The 23,558-nt window shown below is 37.1% G+C and overlaps 1 protein-coding gene across 1 annotated transcript; it reads left to right on the top strand.

Moving 5' to 3' along the window:
• Nucleotides 1-1,497: 1,497 nt before the first annotated feature.
• On the top strand, nucleotides 1,498-22,774 carry slc6a5 (solute carrier family 6 member 5). Its single transcript, XM_060879594.1, has 16 exons — nucleotides 1,498-1,530; nucleotides 3,037-3,387; nucleotides 9,112-9,262; nucleotides 9,695-9,826; nucleotides 11,055-11,237; nucleotides 13,132-13,279; nucleotides 13,457-13,589; nucleotides 14,602-14,736; nucleotides 14,992-15,095; nucleotides 16,185-16,309; nucleotides 16,576-16,688; nucleotides 16,878-17,009; nucleotides 17,971-18,070; nucleotides 20,341-20,441; nucleotides 21,591-21,758; nucleotides 22,622-22,774. The coding sequence occupies exons 1-16, from the start codon at nucleotides 1,498-1,500 to the stop codon at nucleotides 22,772-22,774; spliced, it is 2,262 nt and encodes a 753-aa protein (XP_060735577.1).
• Nucleotides 22,775-23,558: the final 784 nt, after the last annotated feature.

Genomic DNA, 23,558 nt, shown 5'->3' with positions numbered 1-23,558 from the left:
TGCGTTGTGTCTGTACGTGACGCCGTGTACAAGCAAGCGTTTTAGTTACGTTTTAGTCTTACACGCTTTTATGTGCTTAACCAATGAATGGGGCCGGATTACTGCGGCTGTTCAGACTCGTGCGTAAACCAGTAAATTCATTCTCTTCCCAGTCACTTTGTTCTATACTCTTGGAGACAGTGAGGTATCACTTTTTTTTTTTTTTTTACCTCGGAACAATAGTTTTTAAATGATTAAGTGATCTTATTAATACAGTTTATATACAAAGCAGGAGTATTAAGGTAGCAGATACACTAGCCATTTAAAAAGGAAAATTGGATGAAAAAAATTGCTTTAAAATTTTTTTTTCAAATTTTTCAAATCTTTCAATATGAGGCAAATATATATTTTTTTAGATATCGGGCCTTAACTAATTTTAGTACCGAGGTTGTTCGTATACTTTTAAATAATCAATAAAGTGTATCGCAATAAAATGTACTGGCCATAAAAAGAATCCAGCTATTATTATTATTTTTATTTATTTGTTTATTTATTTCTTTATTTATTTGATTCTTTACTGGTTTAATGTAACGTGCGTAAACAGATATATGAGAAAAGTGACGCACAGCTGAATATTAATTTATTTTATATGGAGTTGTATAATTTTTTTAATGTTTTTTAATCTTAGGTGTGGCTATTAACAACATTATGTGCGATGCAGAGGTTATTATTATTATTATTATATTATTATTACTATTATTATTATTCGTAGTAGTAGTAGTAGTAGTAGCAGTTAGTTAGTTTATTATTAGTTGTTAGTTTTTATACACTTGAGGAATTGTAGCTCGCTGAAGCTAACAAACAGAGAAGTGCGTAAAATCAAGTTTATTCTTAAAACGAATAAGGTCCAGTTCTGATGGATAGATTACACCCCGTATTAGAACTACAACCGTGGTCCCAAATATAGACCCACAGAGTAAAAGTCTGTGAAAGCCGGAAATCCTATCAAGACATTTGCTAGTGCAATGTTCCATTTATGATGCTGCATTGCTGTCAAGGTCTGCAGGATAGCCATGGCGCACCACACATCCAGTTATTTACTTATTTAGCTATTTGTGCTATCAGAATGATTACACTGTACAGTTCTTATTCCGCCCCAAGGTGTTTATGTGCCAAAAATGCAATTAAACACCTAAATGAGGTTTAAAGGTGCACAACAGTCACTTTCCATTGTAGGTAATGGTAGATGAACGTGGAGTTAAAATAAACAAAGAAACAAAAACGCACCAGATGAATGTTTTTTCAAAGAAAAGATTACAGTTTATTCATCAGTAGTGAATACAATGCAGTTGTGCATGCATATATATATATATATATATATATATATATATATATATATATATATATATATATATATATATATATATAAAACTTAGACTCACTAGAGACCCGGAAGTGACACGTTAAACAAATCGGCGTTGATTCATTTTGTGGATTTGCATGGTTTTAAGAGTGGACATGATAGCCATGGACATGGTGCGCAATGCAGGGGTTAGTTTTCATGCTCAAATGGTTTCATCCCTGCTCTCCTTTCTTCTTTTTTCTTTTTTCTTTTTTTTACTACATCCTACACCTAATGAAAAGGGCAAAGCTTAAACAGAAAAGTAATAAAGGAACAGGTGAAGATGTTGCACATTAAAAGGTTTATTTGTCAAACAGTGAACAAAGTCTAGTTCCAACAGTTACTACAGTTCCCTTTAAAAAAAAAAGCGCACTGAAGGCTGATGATTTATTAAACTCTGTGCTGAAGGAAATGTATGACGAGGTGAAGGGCACCTTGCTGTTCACTGACGCAAACCCACACACTTATAGAAAGCTTTGCACACTTTGCACAAACCAAATTCACTTCTGCCTGCCCGCGCGCGTGCTGCTCCCCAACCGGCCGGCCTTTTATTATTTATTTTTTTATTCTAGCTCCGCATTTCGCCTGCATTGGTTCACACATGGTGAGTAGAGCGCGTGCACTGTCCTCTTTTCCTTTGCTTCTTCTTGCTCCTAAGTGCATGTTGTTATTTTGTAGTTGATTTATTTCGTAAAAAGAAAGTCTGTATGATAGCATTTTAACGTGTAACTTTAATGTCAATGTTATCACTTTTCCCTCCAGTCTTTAAAGATCTAGGTTTTTTCCTTCTGCTCTTTAGAAATATTTACTTTTAGTCTTTATGTAAAACTTCTTTTATTTAATGCTTTTATTATTAAAACTTAATTTGTTTTTTAGCTGTTAATTATTTGAAATAAGTTCAGCCGAAAGCCAGCTGCTTTATAGATAAAGTTTTAAACCACTGTGCGTTGTGATGACTGAGATTCCGTTTGATCTCCTGGCGTTGTAATTATTTGTATGTTTTTTGCGTGTTTTTTTTTTCTTTGTTATTTTTTCTTTCTTTTTTCGTGGTGCATTAATGCCGGTGTGGGGGGTGAGGAGACCCCGAGATCCCCGCGCGCTCTCGCTCCTCTGCTGCCCATAAAACGCAGCGCCTGCTGAGTGACAGCAGCGCAAATGGGGCGGAAAATTAAAGCATCTTTCGCTAAGGGGTAAAAAAACGAGAAGCGAAAGAGAAACGAGAGGAACACGTGCTCTGAAAACGAGCTAAAATCTAGCAGATATATCACAAAAAAATCGATAGATTTTTTTTCCAGGCTGCAGCTCTGCGTTTCTCTTAATATTCTGTTATTTTTATTTATATATAAATATTTTATATGCCTACTATTACGCACGGAAAGCTCAGAAGCGATACAAAAAAAAAAAAAAACGAAAATAAATCCGTAAAGATTAAATAATGGTTTCTTAAAATCTTTTAAAGACTAATATTTCGATTGGCGTTATCATTATTATTATTATTATTATTATTATTATTATTATTATTATTATTATAGGATCTCAGTTGGATTATATAATTATAATAATACTAATACTACTACTACTAATAATAATAATTCTTATTTAGCTCTCACGTGTATTTGGGTTCATTAACGCTGTATTTCCGACGTTTTTTTCAGGATTTCTCCGAGCAGAGAGACATGCAGAGGCAGCTGCACGAAGGCGCGGTCGGAGTTGCCCCTCGTGTCCCAGGGGACGCGGTTCAGTTGCCCCTTGATGCCACCGAGCGCAAAATGTTCTGCCCCGCGGAAAAGAAATCCGGAGAAACAGATTCCAATAAAGTGTACGGGACGTTTTCGAGCGGTGCGCCCGTTCCTCCCCCGGTTCCTGCCCCTCTTAAGGATGCCTCCGGGCCGTTTTTACCCCAAACGGATAAAGCCATGTCGCAGAATAACTGCCCCTCCTCCGCGAAACAGGGGGCAATGGTGGTTCTGGGCACAGATGGTACTGCGTCTGTTCAGCTCAACCGGGTAAGTGGATGTCAAATTCACTTTTTGTATCTGAAAAGAGAGGCATTTATGGACAATTAAGCCCGAATTAACCTCTCGGGAAAAGGGGTTGGCTATAAGCATGTAGGGCTAGAACAAAGCTTTAGGGGCATTAGAGGTGGTAAAACTACACCTTGACAATCTGTTGTGTACTGCTGAGATAAGAATGGCAAGACAATTCATACAGTGTAGAATTAACACATGATTAAGTGTTAAGGATGAACATGGATGATAAGATCTTGAGTCGTGGTGACACTGAGGTGGTCAGATACACCTGCACTCTGTTCATCGACACTATTGTTTTTCCCCCAGACCTACAAGTACTGCTGTAATGTAGCACAAGCTCTTAACATACTGAATTAACACACAAAGAAATTAACTGATACAAAATTAGGAAAGTCAGCTACACCTGGCGATCTGTTCTGTACTGCTGAGATCAGCAAATGCAAGTGCAAGGATGTGAATTGCAAATACAACATCAAACAAAACATATGAGACAAAAATAACATATATAACACAGAGATAAAAGATAATTGTTAGGTGTGTGTATGTGTGTGTGTGTGTGCGCAGGAAGACAAATGTGAGGTCTCAAACTAACACCTACAATGCTGAATGGAAAAAATGGAACATTAGCATTAAAGTAGAATCAGAAAATGAAACATCGAAATGAAATTTAAAATGAAAACAAAGTGCTGAGATTTTGCTCATGCAGTAAAGGAGGGAATTTGTTGAATCACCTTTAGAATTGAATCAACACAAGCTAGATGTTGTTATAATGTATCTGTCAAGTGTGATAAGTAGTGCTGAGATCAGCCAAAAAAAAAATCTCAGCTTCCTGTAGAGTTTTTTGTTTACTGGAAAATAAATGGATCCTTTTTTCAATCTCAAACTATTGTCACAAAATTAACACCTACAGTGATGCATTATTTGCTTCACTAACACATGAACATTCCTAGTGTTAATGTTGAGTTACACCTGCAGACTGTTCGTCACTGCTGAGCTCAGCATATGGAAAGAAAATCCCCAGAGTTTATTCACAAAACCGGAAACCCTCTGAGGTGAAACTGAACATTTACAACAGTGAATGAAATCCTACAGTGTTCAGGTAACAACAATTTTAATGAAATAATTTCTGTAGTGCTGAGGTCAGCATCTGTACTTAAGAGAGAGAGAGAGAAAGTGAGTGAGAGAGAGAGAGAGAGAGAGAGAGAGAGAGAGAGAGAGAGAGAATGAGAGAGAGAGAGAGAGAGAGAGAGAGAGAGTAGATAATAGAGTTTTAATTCACAGTAATGAAAATGCAGTGTTGAATTAACTCCTACAGCACTGATTAACACTTAGTTTAGAGAATTAACATCTACAGAATTGAGGTAGGACATTGATGCCTGGCTGTACAGTATGTTCAGTACTGCTGAGCTCAGCAACTATACAGAAAAATCTCACCTTCAGTCATGAGCTGACTTGTACGTTCGTGACTCGAGGACAAAATCTACACACAAAGGGTATTAATTCAAAAACGTTTAGTGTTGAATGAACACTTAGTGTTTAATGAATTCTGTCAGCATTGAATTCATGCCCACAGTGATTAATTAGCACCTGCAGTCTACAACTGATTCTGTTTCTCTGCATTGAAGTAAAACCATGTCTCTGTTTTAGAGACTTAAACAAAAATTATTCTTATACAAGGAGTGTGTGTGTGTGTGTGTGTGTGTGTGTGTGAGAGAGAGAGAGAGAGAGAGAGAGAGAGAGAGAGTGAGAGAGATTGAGATTTTTTTTATATCTGTTAGTCCTTTTGGGGACCCATAAGAAAAAGTGCCCTTTTATAAAAAGACAAGCAGCTTTTATTATTATTATTATTATTATTATTATTATTATTATTATTATTATTATTATTATTATTATTATTATATATAGCTCTCTATTTGCTTGCTGATGGGTTAGATCTAGGTGGAGCACAGCTTTAATTACCTGCATTAATAATTATGTCAGCAGAAGGTAGTGGAAGTTGTGTGTGTGTGTGTGTTTGTGTGTGTTTAGCCTTAGGGGATTATAAATCTTGAATATCTGAACAATATTTAGTACTGCGTTTGGAAATAGATGCAGTTTGTGGCACCGGACCTGGTGAAAGCCTGTGCTCTTACTCCACACTACTGTACTGCAGCTTTAACACTGTATAATTGCACTGCAGCTTTAACACTGCAGTATCGTACCATAACCTCTGGACTGCACTACAATACTGCAGCCTCAACACTGCACAACTGTACCGAAATCTAAACACTTCACTACTGTACCTCAATTCTGCATTACTGTTTTACAGTAATAAACACGACAGCTCATTGCTACACTGCACCGCATCAGGTTTAACACTAAATTCATAATGCTTTAACTTTAAATTTGCACTACTGTACTGTGTTACTAACACTGTGCTACTTTGTTAAGGCTAAAACAATGTACCGGACTGTAAAGCTGCAACGCTGTACTATATTGCACCTTTAATAAGGCACGGCACATAGCGTACAGCAGCCTTAACACTGCACTGCAGGTTTAACACTACATTACAGTGCTGCAGTTTAGTGCACTGCGGTTTGGGACAGAGCCAACCATTTGTGACGGTGCTTGTGTGACACTGCAGTATAATTACTATTGTCTTTATACAGAGGAAATACACTTATGCTGTACACACACACACACACAAACATGCACACACACACACACAAACACACACAAAAGCAGCTCTGGGTGATTCCGTTGATTGAAGATTGAAGTGATTTGCAGTGTGTGATTTCATATGTAAACCATGCTGTACATCGCTCTGTAATTTTGGAATATGTGATTACTTTGGATTGTGTGTCTGTGTGTCGATTTTCAAATAGCGTTGTTTCCTCCAAGATGCAGGTTATTTAGTCAAAGTTTTGCATCTTGTGTCATATGATTTATAACCAGGCTTTATTGTGTTTTTCTGCCTAACAAAAAGCTGTGCAGCTCTAAGTTCTACTTCATTGTGTGTTTTCTCTCTTTCTACTCTGAAATCTATCACAAATTTGTCTTCTTTATTCACCTGGATGTTAGTCCTGCAGTGTCGGCGTAGGTTAAATCTATTAGTTGACTTCTCTATAAATTTCCATTTGCCCGATCTAGATTTAAGCTTCAGATTTAATAGTACATAAAGATTTTTCACCAAAGATTTATATCCTGCTTAAATCTAGACAGGCTTTCATCAGAAACGTTAGCATCTGTTTTAGCATGTAAGGCACAAGCTGTTTGAGAATTGAGGCAGTAAAAATCATTAAAACATGATAAAACATGTTTTATAACTAGGATATAAAGCTATAAAGGATTTGATCTGAGACTAGAAGCTAACTCAAGAAGATAGTTTCCTGTATTTCCAGTTTATACCTCTGTCCATGAATCCATTAAAATCATAGCAATGTGTCCATCCTCTCATCATCTCTATCATGATTACATACAGACAACTGAGAAATTAAAGAGAAAAAAAAACAACATATAGTGTTTTTAGAAGGTGTTCAATCAAGAATAGCTTCATTGATCCTTGTAAAAAAAAACTCTACCAGAACCTTCTTGTAAATTTCATTAGCTGGTGAAGAATCTAAGTCTCTAAGAATCACAGTCTCTAAGAATATGCTGGTGTTCACATCGAGTTCAGTTGAGAGTTGCTGGTGGCTGTGGAGGCAACACCACAGCATGTGATTTGACTAGATGATTTTCATTCTTAGTGAGTCGTTGTGTCTTGTGGATGAAGGCAAGGACCTCCTTTTAGGAAAGGAATGGCATAAAGATGTGGAGTCAGAATAACTTTGTTCTGATTGATGTGATTTTTCCAGAAAACAAATGTGTCCCACAGCATTGCAGCCCCACTGGACCCATCTTCACCGTAAGGGTCAAGCATTTACTGTAGATCACTTAGTGTACGACATTTGAGCACTTGACACTTATTGAGAATATAGTGAAGCATGACTTACACGAGTCCAATAATGAACCATGTTTGACTTTCCTCTTGGCAACATGGTCTAAAGGTCAAGTGATCCAGACCTGCTCAAAGTTCTGATGCATCAAACAGAGCACGGTACTGCTGAGCTGCAGCATGCAGAACATCTGACTAGACGTGACTACACTACACCATTTATCTAAGTTTTTCTTTTAATTCCTCACCTCGGATCATTCCTATTTATTTTCATTGTTGCTACTAAAAAGTTGCTTAATAGTCATATCTAAATGTATCTAATTTATTTTATATTTCTAATTTAAATATATTTTTTATATTTAAAGATTTTTTTAATTTAAATTTTAAATAAATTCATCTCCAAATTGAGTTAATCAAAAAATAAGGACTTATTTATAAGGATTTATTTATTTATTTATTTGCTTATTCCTGTTTCCTCCCAACATCATTTGCTGATCTCTTTGAGAACTTTATGGAACACTGTAATACAGGGTTCTTCTTTATAGTCAGATGGAAAATTCAGCTTAGTTTAGTTTTACTTTATTCTAAATTGCCCTCAAATTTTACCTTCCTATTCTAGAATCAGGCTTCCATGTTCCTCTCAGTGTTCCTACAAGCTTTTGAAAGCTTTACAGAAATATATTTGTCCTTTGAACTTGCCTAAGTTGTAAAGCCCATCTTTACCATTATCAGCTTGGAACTTACCACTTAACCAGACTTATACTGGGACAATGATGGCAACATCAAAAGCAGATTGTGACCAGATTAAAACTCTCTTACAGATTGATGATGATTCCAGGTCTTTTCTAGCCTCCAAAAGATTGAACTTTGCTGTTTTCCAAAACTGGTCCAGTTGGTCTCTCCTGGAGATACCTGCAGACCCTGAAGACGTCTCCATTACAGACTGTGAATATCAACTGTCCATTCAGTGAAAATGAAATTTCCATTTTTAAATTCTGGTGAAAATATTTTTGAACATCTCAGATTTTTAGTGAAATGGATGGAATTTTCCCTTGGGTTTTGACAATGATAGAGGAGGTTTATGAAGACAACAGCAAGGTAGAACAGCATTTTTTTAAAAACCTGAGCCTGGATTACCGACTCTACAGATTCTTCATGTTTTCCCTTTCCTCTAAGGTTTCCTTAAGAACATGCTGGAATGTGGGTTCTTCTTGGTGTTCTGCAAAGATATGGACTGGTGTCCCATTTATGGTGTGTTCCACCATCATATAGTACCTAGTGTTCCTGGTACAAGCTGCAGAACCTCTACAACAACCATAAGGATAAAGATTAATGAGTGAATGATGGAGAGTGCAGTCTTATCCAATACCACCAGATCCAAAACGTGTTCATGTGTGTTGAGACTGAGTGACTGTGAAGAATATTGTGTGTCTTGATCCTTATAAAACCATTTACATTTATGGCGTTTGACAGATACCTTTATCCAGAGCAGCTCACATTTATCTAATGTATACAGCTGAGCAATTGAGGGTTAAAGCCCAGGAGTGGCAGATTGGTGTACCTGGGATTTGAACTCACAACCTTCCGATTAGCTGTCCAACACCTTAACAACTGAGATATCACTTTCACAAGTGGGTGAACTTGTGGGTGAACTTCCACCACTGGGCCCTCGTGTGCTGTCCATGGGGACTTTCTGGAAGAGACCACACCTACTGGTTTCATCATCAGCAATGACAGTGACTATTAATCTTGAAATATCTAAAAATAAATCTCTGTTCTCCTTACAGGAAGAGCAAGACGATGATGAAGAAGGTGATGAGAATAAAGCCAGAGGAAACTGGTCCAATAAACTGGATTTTATTCTTTCTATGGTGGGTTATGCTGTGGGTTTAGGAAACGTCTGGAGGTTTCCATACCTCGCCTTTCAAAATGGAGGGGGTGAGTGGAACAAATAAACGGAACAGGACACACAATCAGCTATAAATCAAACACAATACTATTGATATTTATGTAAAACATTGCTTTTGTGCAGCAAACCTGAGCAGCCATACTTCTGTTAAATATTAAATCTCCACCCTAAAAATCTCTCAAAAAAAGTAAGGGTTTTTAAAATTGTGGTTCTTTTGAACTGTCACTTAACTGACATGATGTATATTTCAATTAACAAATTGATTATCATTAATTATAAAAATTATGTCATAGTTAATTCTTGATTCACAATTAGCATAATTAGTTCAATAGCCAGAAGGCACTGAGGCCTGATCATGTTTTTTTTTTTCGTAAACAGAAGGTGAAATTTGTTCATTTAAACACTTCAAATAACACTTAATATTTAGCAAGCTGGTGTGTGTGTGTGTTTGTGTGGTTCAGGTGCATTTTTGATCCCATACCTGATCATGTTGGGTCTTGCTGGAATTCCCATCTTCCTTCTGGAAGTTTCTTTGGGCCAATTTGCCAGTCAAGGACCTGTTTCTGTTTGGAAAGCTATTCCAGCTTTACAAGGTAAAAACATACAATTTCACGTGTATTACAATCATATTTATTTTTTAATTAGACACTTTTAAACTTTAAAAATTCAAATATTCAAACCACATTTACACATTTAATCTTTGCATCTCTAAAAGTTTCTACTTTTCACTTTTCCCTCTAATTTAAAATTACTTTTACTTTTATTTACATGACAATTAGGTACACACCAAATTGTAATACACACTGATCAGAGCCATAATTTTAAACACCAAAACACCAGGTCTTGTGTGATATTCCTGGTATGCAGTGATTCTGCTCCAAAAAAGAACAACCAGAGAACCAGTGACAGCATAGTGGAGCCAAAACTCACTGATGTGTGCGGAGTGAAGTCCAGTCCATCTTGTCTGATCTCATAGAGGAGCTACTGCAGCACAAACTGCTAGAAAAATGAATGGTGGCTCTAATAGAAAGGAGTCAGATTACACAGAGCATCACAGCTTGCTGTGTATGGAGCTGTGTAGCTGCAGAGCATCAGAGTGACCATGCTGAATCCCGGACACCACCCAAAGCTCCTACAATGGACCATGGTGCAGTGGAAGAAGGATGTTTGATCTGATGACTTAGGTTTTATTTTACATCGTGTGAAGGAAGTGTGTGGGGGGAAGAGATTGCAACAGGATGCCTATACTGTAGATAGAAGGCAACTTGGTGGAGACAATGAGATCCCCGTACAATGTTCTGAAGGGGAAACCTCAGGTTCTGGAGTTCATGTGGATGATTCTTTGACACTTATCACCTTCCTAAATGTTTCTACAGACGAGGTTCACCCATTCACTGTAACAGTGATGCCAAATAGCAGGTTTGACGAACATTACACATTAGTTCAATGTGTTGACTCGACCTTCAAATTCTTCATATCCGATCAAGGGTCTGTGGGATGTGCTGGACGAACAAGTCTCATCCATGGAGGAAACACCTCACAACTTACAGGATTTAAAGGATCTGCTGCTAACATCCTGGTGAATACCACAGCACACCTTGTGGAGACCAGGCCTTCGAGATTTAGAGCTGTTTTGGCAGCACAAAGTGAACTCCACTGTTATGCAGGAGGTTATAATGTTATGGCTGATCAGTGTGTATATCATCAGTATATCAATCTTGTAAATATTCAGAATCTGCATTATTTCATGTTTTAGAGTTCCAGTGTTGTTTGCCTGTCGGTCAGTAATGTACTGTATCTCATCTCGTTTATTTATTTTAGGTTGCGGGATTGCCATGTTGATTATATCAGTCTTGATAGCCATATACTATAATATAATAATGTGCTGGACACTGTACTACCTGTTCGCTTCGTTCACTTCGTTGAAGGGCTTATTGCCATGGACATACTGTACAAACGAATGGAACACAGCCGAGTGCAAAGACAAAGAAATGCTGCGGCTAGGTAAGGACCATCAGTCTGTCTGTCTGTCTGTCTGTCTGTCTATCTATCTATCTATCTATCTATCTATCTATCTATCTAACTGTCTGTCTATCTGTCTGTCTATCTATGCCTCATTCTAATGAGTGAATTCAAAATAATTGCAGTTTAAATATTGTCTATCGTTTTTCTGCTTAACAGAATTTATCTTCATTTATTTTGCTCTGTCTCTTTTAGTTTGTCTATCCATTGCAATATTTTTATTTCTGTTGCCTTTTTTCTGCCTTTTATTTTATTTTTTATACCCAGTTCACATTTTCCTAATACTTTCTCTCTGTTTCTCTTTCCTCTGTTTTCTTTCGCTCCAATTTGCCACCCATCAGAATTTAATAATCTATTTAAGCTTGTTTTGCTTTTGGAAAGACACAGACACGTGTATTGGACATAGAAGACATGGACTGAAGCTTTTTTGTAACAAAGGGCTAATAAAAAGCTTAATTACAGTCATAAGATTGTTTCTTTGTTCACCTTTTATCCCTTTTAACCTCCACTCTTTTTATGGTCCACATACACAGACACACACACACACACACACTCACACACACACACACGCACACATTAGGAATATATATGAGAAATGTAGGAAGTAAATATACAGTTCTGGCTGTAAAAGATTATTTTATATATATATATATATTGGATTATATTCTATTAAGTATGTTTTGTTTTAATGGATTCAGCAGTAAATGCTGCTTACTAGACACATTTTGTTAAGCTGCAGTGAGACTCACACGCCATCTAACGATAGATCGGAGAACTGCATCTCAAAATCAGCGTCATTGGCGACATCTGGCTTCAAACCTGAAAATTGCACCGGCTTTGTAGCTTTACATCCTTTTTGCTTCGATTTATTTCTAAAGCTAACAGAATAACGTTCTGGTAGTTATTCTGGAAACACAAGTTGTTAAATCTTTGGCCAAAGCTTCATTTTCTCTGAGAATATTTATTCATAAAACATGTAATCATTTACAGATAGGAATTATTACATAAAGTGCACCCAGGAATTATTACTTGTTTTAAGAACCACAATCCACAATCGATAAAATAGTATAAAATCTAAAAATGTCAAACATAATCAACATAAACACACTTTTTATGTTATATTTTCTGTATATTTTAGGTCTTTAATTTGCACTTGGATTTGTAATGTTTTTTATCTTTAAATGATGTCTGTGGTTTTTTTAATGAATTAAATATATAATATCTATTGTCTCGATATTTAATGTTGTGCTTTTAACTGTTTTGCAATTTCTTGAGTAAACATTTAATTGTTTTGAATTAAATATACATTTTGATTAGAATTAGTACTCAACCTGTAGGCAGGAGTAGACAGGGGTAGTTATTAAGCTATTTTTATTTATAATGTATATAATTTTAAATGAATAACTACATCATATATCTTCTCATAAGTTCCTATTGCTACATATCAGCCTTCAACATGAAAATGATCTCTCGCTTGAAAGTATTTGATTTTGATATCTAGTGTTAACAGCTTTATTATTATTGGGTTAGTTTTATCAAAACAGAAGTAAAAGAAATAAAAAAAATGAACAGATGGATGGATTCACAGCTCCAGGTGAATGAGTAATTAGTTCACTATATAATGACGTCATAATATTAAATTATATTATCACTATAGAATTTCTTGTTATTTCATGTTATTTACCTTCACTATTTCTGTTTTCTCGGTTTCTAAATGCTCTTTGAAATTATTTAAGTTTCAATTCTATAATATAGAATTGCTTTACACACTGCTTAGTCACCTAGAAATAATGAAAACATTTTTTTTTTTTTAAAAACAAATTTTTTGTCCTGTCTTTGGTGGTTCTTATTCATCTGCTTTTTTCCTGTGTAACAGATTCCTGTATCCTTCGAGAAAGAAACATCACCTCTATAAAGAACACTACATTTTGTTTGTCTGCAAATGTCACTGGGAGTTTAAGCAAGCTGCTAAATCTCACCACGGATAACAGAACCTATGCCAGCCCCAGTGAAGAATATTTCAAGTGAGGGATTTTTTTAAACAATTTTGTATTTCAAAGCAAATTATTTGTAGGTAAAAAAAAGAAAAAAAAAATAGAATTAATTAGAATTTTAAATTCTTGTATACATGGTAGAAGAGTTTTTATTTAATTGATGAAAAAGTGTGCTGATTTTTTTTTCTATCCTGTTTCTCTTATCAGATATAATGTGTTGCACATTTCCAAAGGGATTGAGTATCCTGGAGACATCCGCTGGCCTCTGGCTGCTTGCCTTTTTCTAGCATGGCTCATTGTCTATGCTTCCCTGGCTAAAGGAATCAAGTCATCAGGCAAGGTAAAAAAAAGACTAATTCATTCTGTTTAAAAACACAATGTCTTCATTGACTAATGAATGACTTTCTCTTTATGTGTCCTGCACTGTCCCCTTGTGTTCATTAGGTGTCATTGTAGTAACTGATTTGGCTGACATGGTTGAAATGATCAGTTGTGAAATGAAATGATTTGGATATGCAGACGTGTACAGATGAATATGAGATATTATATTATATTATATTATATTATATTATATTATATTATATTATATTATATTATATTATATTATATTATATTATATTATATTATATTATATTATGAAGCAGGTTTATTTGAAAAGGCTAATGAATGAACAGACTAGTTTTGATTTTCTGTTAAAAGAGCCTTTGGAATATCTCTTGCTTCTCAGCATCACATAAGGAAATTTTGTTGATGGTAGCAGATGAGGCCTTAATTCACGGTCTCATTTTGACCCATTTGGTTGCACAGGATGAGCTCCAGCTTCCTCAGTTTGATCCTGAGCTTCATCTTTGTGGAGTTTTTGTGCAAGATTTCCAAGTATCTATAAGGGATTCCTTCAGATTCTTCAGTTTCCTTCTGCTCCCCCCCCAAAAAAAAAAACACCATTGTCTATGATAAATGACTCTAGTGTGAATGTATGTGTGTACATATAATCATCATCCCATTCAGGACGGGTCCTGAGTGTTTAAAAGTTTCCTGATCCAATGTCACTGTGTTTGAGAGAATGTTGAGTTAATTTAATATTGTATTAAGGAATGTCATTTTCTTTAAAGCGATGTTAGGAAGCTGCTGAAGGAACTTTGTGTTAGCATTAGCAAAATTTGCAGAACATTCTTATGTAGGTGTTCTTATGTAGGTCATTTCGCACTGTGGAGACTTGAGAAATAAATAGTTTCCTCTTCTTTCTCTTTCTGTTTGTGTGTGTTTAATTAAGTAATTAATTAATTAATCTATTTATTTATCTATTTATTTATCTATTTATTTATTTGTTTATTTATTTTTGTATTTCATAGGTGGTGTATTTTACAGCCACTTTTCCTTACGTGGTTTTGGTGATTTTGTTGATCCGTGGCGTGACGCTGCCTGGTGCAGGATCCGGGATCCTTTACTTCATTACACCAAAATGGGAAAAACTCAATGATGCCAAAGTAAGATGAAGACTGGCATGCAGCAATACTTACAATTTTGTACAATATTGCAATATATTATGACAAACACATACAGGATTTTAGCATATTGATGTGCCATATTCAGACTCAGTGATGTAGAGATTCCAGTATTTGTGTGTGTGTTTGAAATTAGTATATTATTAATTTTATTAATGCATACTCTCTCTCTCTCTCTCTCTCTCTCTCTCTCTCTCTCTCTCTCTCTCTCTCTCTCTCTCTCTCTCTCTCTCTCAGGTATGGAAGGATGCTGCCACTCAGATCTTCTTCTCCCTTTCCGCAGCATGGGGAGGGTTAATCACTCTCTCCTCATACAATAAATTTCATAACAACTGTTATAGGTAAGCTTCACTGATCCATTTAAATGTATGAACATAATTAATTACTGAACCACTGAAAATGCTAATCAGCTAAGTCATTTTGTGTAGATGATTCAATCAATGGAGAAATAAGAGGATCAGGATTAAAGAAGGTTAGATTAACATTGAGGGAATGTTATTTCAGTAAGCTCATAGCGTGATAGTGTTATAGAAACGTCTTCTTAGTATGAGGGAATAAATACTTACCACATGATTAAGTAGGGTTAAAAGACATCTTGCTATTGAGTCTTGACTTTTTCAGGGGCCAGAGAAAATGATCAAGCTCTGATGTTTCTTTTCACTGTGGTAGCAAACAAAACTCTCTAACATTTATAAAGAAATTGCTTTGAGATTTCAAGGTTTCCCCCCCCAAGTCACTGGATGAAAGTCACTGCCTCATGACCACTCTGGGTCATCCTAGCTCATCATCAACATGCCCAAGTATAGTATATCCCCATTGCATGTCGTTCTCCCAGTCTTCTGGCTAGAGATTCTCATTTCCATTCTGAGACCTGAGCTCTCTGGGAGATTGATTTAAAGAGACTTTTGTATAAGTATGAGGTCCTTGGTATGCCTCTGGGGAGACTGAGTCAGACCAAACTGCTTCTATTATGCTAGCCATGGTGATAACATGCATAATGCAGGAGCTGCTACAGTATATACAGTTAAAGTCCCTGTATGAAGGATAGCACTCTAGGATCATGCAGTGCGCTGGATCTAAATGATGGAGTTGACGAGCTGCTGGCTTGCAAGATCCTCAACCTGCTCCTTGGAACAGTATACTATGATGGCTAAGAGAAAGCACATCCTCCTTCAATTCTGTGTATTTATTTATCTGTGCTTTCATAACAGCTGTTCGGGATCACATCAGGTTTATTAGCAAACTATTGAAACATATGTGGATAAATGTTAGACATTTACTGTATGATGTTTTTTTCACCTTCTATAGTTCGTCTATCTTGAGATGTTTGTAAAACTTTTGTGATCATTTTACAGACTTGTACCCAGAATGTGTTTAGAAAATAACATTTTATGTCATTGTCTCATTTTATCTCATTCTTCTCCCAACAGGGACACTATAATAGTGACATGTACAAACAGTGCTACCAGTATTTTCGCTGGCTTCGTGATTTTTTCCGTCATCGGCTTCATGGCTCATGAGCTTAAGGTGCCGATCGAGAGGGTGGCAGATGAGGGTAGGTCAATATAGGGAGAGTTTATAAAAAAGATAAAAAATTATGGCGATGATTAGTTTTTTGTTTTCTATACGCTGAAATCATCACATTGACACAAAATGACACAATTACAGGTGAAAACTGTAACACTCTTCTCTTCTACCTGTGTATTCTGGTGGATCTGAACACCAGTTTATACTTGTGTGTATTTGTGAAGAACTCTTGCTTGGCCACTGACAGGATGTAAATTATATTTACATTCTGTTTGTGTCTGTGTGTGTGTGTAGGTCCTGGCATTGCATTTGTGGTTTATCCCGAAGCCCTCACCAGGCTGCCTATCTCTCCATTTTGGGCCATCATTTTCTTTCTTATGCTCCTCACGCTTGGGCTGGATACCATGGTAACAAACTCTATTGTGTGTGTGTGTGTGTGTGTGAGACAGAGAGAGAGAGAGAGAGAGAGAGAGAGAGAGAGAGAGAGAGAGAGAGAGAGAAAGAGAGAGAGAGCGAGAGAGAGAGAGAGAATTGCAGATATGCTGGTATACAGTATGTATGTTATATTTACACACACACTCTTGTATCCTCTACAGTTTGCAACCATCGAGACTATTGTGACGTCTGTTGCTGACGAATTCCCCAAATATCTGCGAAAGCATAAACCTCTCTTCACCCTTGTATGCTGTGTGTCCTTCTATATCCTGGGCTTTCCAATGATAAACGAGGTTTGAAAAAAGACCACTGAACTGGAACATCTTACATGTTATAGTCGCTGTGTTTTTAATAGAGAACGCTGCACACTAGGTCATATTATTAAAAGATTTGTGATGAAAAGCTTTTCAATATTGTTCTGGAAATAACAAGAAATTGACAGCTATTTCTTCAACAAAACGAATCCTGCCTTAGCAGTCGATGAGCTTAAGAACCACTTTGGAACACAGCTGGTAGTAGGAGTAGTGTTTGGTAAGGCTGTGATCACTCCATCGATTTTTTTCTATCGACCGTTAAAAAAAGGCTTCTGCCAAAAGGCTAAATGTAGAATAAACCTGCATGTTATCTTAAAAGAAACATATCCAAGACAAGACATAAAACCTATAAATGTTCTCCTAACCCATAGACAGCAGTATTGCTGCTCTGAGGTCTCTCCAGCTTCATGGTGTTTCTCTGCACCTCCTCCTCAAGTCTGTGTGGCTTTTTTTCCTGATTTTTCTCCAGTTTCACTCCCTCCATAAAAACACACCAGTCGGTGGGTTGGTTAAATTAAATTGCCCCTTGCCCTTGTAAAGGTGTAAAGGTGTGTGCCTCGTGCCCCCGGATGAATTGGTGTCCAATCCACGGTCTAATCCCACTTTAAACCCAGCATCCCTGAAATAGGCTCCAGAGCCACAGCAGACCTGAGCAGGATAAAGTGAGGTGATTGAGAAAGCACAGAAATGAAGCTCCAACCCCTACTCTACTCTACTCTACTCTACTCTACTCTTTTCTTTTCTTTTCTTCTCTTCTTTTTTTCTTTTCTTTTCTTTACTTTTCTTTTCTTTTTTAATAGACTTCCTTTTGTTTCAAGTCAGAGACGATAAAAAAGTATACTGTACATGTTTGTCACATTTGTAATTCTGTATATTTTTTTCATGCATTTTGTGTGTGTGTGTGTGTGTGTACGTGTGTGTGTGTATTTTACCTCTACAGAGTGGCATGTACATGCTTCAGCTGGTTGATACCTATGCAGCCTCTTATTCGCTCGTCATACTCGCCATCTTTGAGTTAATTGGAGTTAGTTACATCTACGGTGAGTTTGTTAATGGATCAAAAACATGAATGAATCGAGGAATCAATGAATGAATGAATAAATGAATAAATGACCTTCCTATGGTTAACAAAGATGAATGACAAAAACAAAAAATAAATAAGAGCAGAATTATTTTGAACATTTTGAAATATTTCTACTTCCTGCCAGTTTAATTTCTTTCTTAATTTTAATTCTATTCATTTCATTTCATTCACTGTTTAGTTATAAATAATAGTATTTCTCGTACATAAAGTACTATCATTGTGAGGTAAACTCATCTAGGCCTAAGTGAATGGACTAATATTGGATACAGGATTTAATTGACGTCTCTTTAATTGACGTCTCTCTTTATTTTCCAACACTCACTGACTATTAGCTGGTGTCTGTTTTCACGTATTGTTGAGAAAGGAGATAAAGATCAAACCACACAAGGATAATCTAATCTGGTGATTGTTGTGCATTATTATTTATATTTTACTTCTCCTGGATATTCTGGCTTAAGGGACGTAGTGCAAGTTGCAGCAGGTTGCATCATAATATCATTACAGTCATAGAAGTTGGAAACAGGTTCATGTACAGCTAAGAATAGATGGAAATACAGGCAGCTCGTCCCTCATTTGTGTATCAGCCAATCATATATCATCAGATTGCACAAACTCATGCAGATACGAATGAAGAGTTCACCTCAGGCATCAAGATGAGGAAAATACCTCATCTCAGTGATTCAGTTCAAAGAAACAAGGCTACACTGGACACGGACTCATCCCCTGCTCTCACTTTCTTCTCTTCGTGGATTCTTCACCTCGATTGTGTGCATTCTGAGATTTTTCTGAGTGTGTGAGAGTGTGTTCAAGAGTGCGTGGTATTTTAAGTTACTCCAGCCTTCCTATTAACTACATGAACTCCAGCCGTTCTATTCATTTCAGCTCATAGAAATGTCACACACTGGATTTGTTTTGCAATATAAAGATATAAATATAGACACTGATTTGTGATAAATCCAAGCAGATCAGAAGTTTCTGAAATACCTAGACCAGCCCATCGAAGTCATCCACTAGCTGGAAAGAATTCAGAAAGAATCCAGCAAAAAGCACGTGACAGTCACCCGAGATCTCTTTTCCCCATTTTGGTGTTGTGATGTTGTGAACATTGACCCAAGATCTTGACCTGGATCTGTCTGATTCACTAATTGGATAATCGCTTGAACAAGCAGCTCCGCAGTCTGTAATAATCAGAACCCCTAAATCTTCTGTCTTGTTTTCTCATTCAATATATTCAATATATCATTCTATCTTAACAGATTTATAATGATTAATAAAGTTTTTTCTGTATTTTTAGTTTTCACTATGAAATATTCCTTAAACATACCTGTACCCGATCTCGCTCCATAATGCTTTTCCACCTTATTATTTTTTTATTTCTTTATTTCTTTATTTTTTTTTAAATATTGTGCTATTTTTTTTATTGAGACATAAACAATCGTTCCCTTCTATGGCCACAAGGTGTCACTTTTGTCCTTCCCTGTTGAACAGACTGTACTATTCATTCATTCATTCATTCATTCATTCATCTTCTACCGCTTATCCCAACTACCTCGGGTCACGGGGAGCCTGTGCCTCAGGCGTCATCGGGCATCAAGGCAGGATACACCCTGGACGGAGTGCCAACCCATCGCAGGGCACACACACTCTCTCATTCACTCACACACTACGGACAATTTTCCAGAGATGCCAATCAACCTACCATGCATGTCTTTAGACCGGGGGAGGAAACCGGAGTACCCGGAGGAAACCCCCGAGGCACGGGGAGAACATGCAAACTCCACACACACAAGGTGGAGGCGGGAATCGAACCCTGACCCTGGAGGTGTGAGGCGAAAGTGCTAACCACTAAGCCACCGTGCCCCCCACACTGTACTAATTGGGTTGAAATAATTTCTCTGACTAAGATTTTGATATATTATTTATCGTGGATCTAGACCTTCAAAATTGTTTGTACTGATCATTGGTGAAAAGATTAAATGGGTATCTTAAGAATATGCTTATGCTTTGAAATTAAAGAGGGAGCCTGAGGCCACAAATTGGAGGAGATAAAAATGGTGGCTGTAATTTACTGAAGTGAAAGTTTTTGAGTGTCCTAATTTATTTCCTCCTTTGTTCTTTATTCGTTGTTTTCTTCTGCATCAATAAACCGATATTTCCTTTCTCTCTCTCTCTCTCTCTCTCTCTCTCTCTCTCTCTCTCTCTCTCTCTCTGTTTCTCTCTCTGCAGGCTTGCAGCGGTTCTGTGAGGACATTGAAATGATGATTGGTTTCCAGCCGAACAGATTCTGGAGGATTTGTTGGGCTTTTGTAACACCTACTATCCTCACAGTAGGTTTGATTCTACACATAACAGTATTTCCCTCCTTTTTTCTCACCTGTCTGCCTTCATTTTGCCCATCCTTCATTCTTTTTTAAAAAATTGGTGACTGGAAATTGACTGAGAGAGACTGCCTGAGATTGAAAGAAAACAAGGTGGCTGTGAGTTTGAACATAACAGCAGCCTTCTGAAGCTACAGGACAGAAGACAGTGGAATTTCAGTTTCTTGCGAAAGAACAAAGAAAAGAGCAAAGACATGACAAATTTGTGTTCTGTATTGCATTTATATAATAATAATAATAATAATAATAATAATAATAATAATAATAATAATAATAATAATAAAAGGCTAAAACAGTAGATTATATTAATAAGAAGAAAAGTCTTTTAACGTCCTACATTTTTACCCATACAGCCAACATAAACTGTGTTAAAGAGCAAAGTGATAAAATAAATATAATAAATAAAAATCATGTGTGATCAGGGAATCAGGCGAGGAGCAGGCGAGGACGCAAGCTTGGGGTGATGGGTTTTTAATAATTGTGATAATCCAATCAAATGCAAAATTCAAGAACAGACAGTAGGTGCAGGGAAGGTCAGGAGATCAACATGAAGCGTGAACATGGTCAAGATGAGAAAAGCAGAAACCAGAAATTAGATGAAAATTTTCAGTTTTTAGACACAAAAACATTTTCATGTCATGGTTTGGTTTGTCGATTGATTGATTCAGGTGAATTTTTTTGCTAAGAAGACTTTATTTCGTCACATATACATTACAGCACAATGAAATTCCTTCTTCACATATTCTGACTTTGGAAGTTGGGGTCAGAGCACATTGGCAGCCATGATACAGTATCCCTGGAGCAGAGAGGGTTAAGGGCCTTGCTCAAGGGCCCAACAGTAGCAGCTTGGTACCTGATCCTCTGATCAGAAACTCAGAGCCTAAACCACTTGAGCCATCAGTGCTGTGTTGTAGTTTAAATTTCTTCAGTACTCAGTTGTAGTGTGGATTTTTTACAGGGTAAAAATGTCCAAATGTTCAGTAGCGGAGTATCATTTAGATTTAGTTTTCGATGTATTCATTACAGCGTTGATTAGATTATAGTGTCAATTTATTCCATTCTCTGTTGAGTTTATTTTAATTTTGTTTTGTCTGGTAGTTTATTTTGGGACTGAGTTTGTACCAGTGGAAGGTGATGACCTATGAGGACTACACCTACCCCACCTGGTCCATGGTGCTCGGCTGGCTCATGGTCATCTGCTCCGTTATCTGGATCCCCATCATGTTTGTCATTAAGATGTACATTGCTCCAGGAACATTCATTGAGGTAACAATAGTCCTAATCATAATATCAATAATAATTATACATGTGAGTACAGCAACACAGGAGGATCTTAAACATTAGAATGTATTCAGTATAATATAAAGTTATAAGTTGAAGGTAAAGGCTGGGTGGATGTCAGTATAATATACATCCTTCTGTCATATATCTCAGGTAAACTGATGGAATCTGAAAGTATATTTAAAACCATCTGATCTACCCAGTGTTCATGAATGATACCAGTTAAATGCCAGGCATGAACTGAAACCTTTCTCTCAATTTTAGTTTTGACATTAATGACAATATGATTTTCGGAAATCTGGGATTTATAGGATGATAATAATTAAGGAACAATTTGGAATTTTATATTTTACAAGGAACTAATAAAATGAATCCTTCCTCCCTCCCTCTAACCCCTCCCCCCATCTCTCTCTCTCTCTCTCTCTCTCTCTCACTGTGCCCACTTTCTCTCACCACCTGTGTCTCCCTTCTCTCTAACTCTCTTCCCCCCACTTTCTCTCACTCCTGTGTCACCCCCCAACTCTCGCACCCCCACTTTCTCTCACTCCTTCTTCCCCCCCTCTCTAACTCTTTCTCACCCTACCACCCCCATCCACTTTATCTCACTCCCACTTTCCCCCCTCTCTAACTCTTTCTCACCCTACCCCACCCTCTCTCTGCCAACTTTCTCTCACCCTCCCCTGCCTCTCTCCCTCTCTCTCTCTGTCCCTCTCTTTCTCACCCTCCTCCTCCTCCACTCTCCCACCCCATCCTTCTCTCTCCCATTCCCCTCTTCCCCCCTCTCCCCACCTTTCTTTCTCTCTCCATACCCCCCACACCTCCCCTCTCTCTACCCCCTCTCTCCACAGCGACTGAAGCTTGTGTGTTCTCCTCAGCCTGACTGGGGTCCTTTCCTGATGAAGCATCGTGGTGAGCGCTATAAAAACATGATTGATCCGCTTGGAACAAATTCACTGGGGCTCAAACTTCCTCCTAAAGACTTCCAGCTCTCTGGCCCTTGACCTCTAATTCATGACCGTTGCCCTTTGACCCAATTTCTATCAATTCCTCAGTACGCACTAACCGACAGACTTGGCTTGAACTTGCTGGGAGATTAAATTCTGTTTAAAACTTTGACCGCTGTTTCTTCAACTTCAGTTTTCTACCTTAAAGTTCTTCTTATTTCTTCCTCCTAACAGAAAATATCCTCTTACTCTTTTAACTTTTCCACCTTCTTCCCTTGTCTTTTTTCTTGTCTGCAAAGCCGCCTTCATTTCAGTGCTAGACGTCTTGTACACACTCTCCTGCATAATTTTTCACCTTATCATACAAAAAAACATGTCCTGAAAACCCCCAAATCACATGAGGAAGAAGGACGTTTCTTTGTAGGTTAATTCTTGCTCTTTTCCTGCTCTTTAACTCTGTAACTTTGTGCCTCTGACCTCTTCTGAATAGATCAAGACTAGTTTTTATTTTGTGCAGCGCTGTTTCCTGACGCTGTATTATGCTAGATGCTAAATCCTATATTCTTGCATTACAAGAAGCACAAAGCTAGTTGTTAATTTCTTTAAATTCTGTAATCTCTCCAAACTGTATGCACTTCAATCTCTCCCGTTAAATAGCTGACGATCGCAGCCATAATGTTTAGAAAAACACTACTCAGTGGCCAGGTAGCATTTATGTGTTAAAACGTATATATTTATCGCTACATGTTTGTGATCTTTCCTTGGAATTGCTGTGTCTTTTATGCAAGAAGGAGAATCTTTATGCTATAAATCCATATCCATGTAGAAACTCTACACACCG

This window comes from Tachysurus vachellii, chromosome 1 (genome assembly GCF_030014155.1).
Source record: "Tachysurus vachellii isolate PV-2020 chromosome 1, HZAU_Pvac_v1, whole genome shotgun sequence".
Classification (NCBI taxonomy): domain Eukaryota; kingdom Metazoa; phylum Chordata; class Actinopteri; order Siluriformes; family Bagridae; genus Tachysurus; species Tachysurus vachellii.
This window is presented reverse-complemented; position numbering and strand designations above follow the sequence as displayed.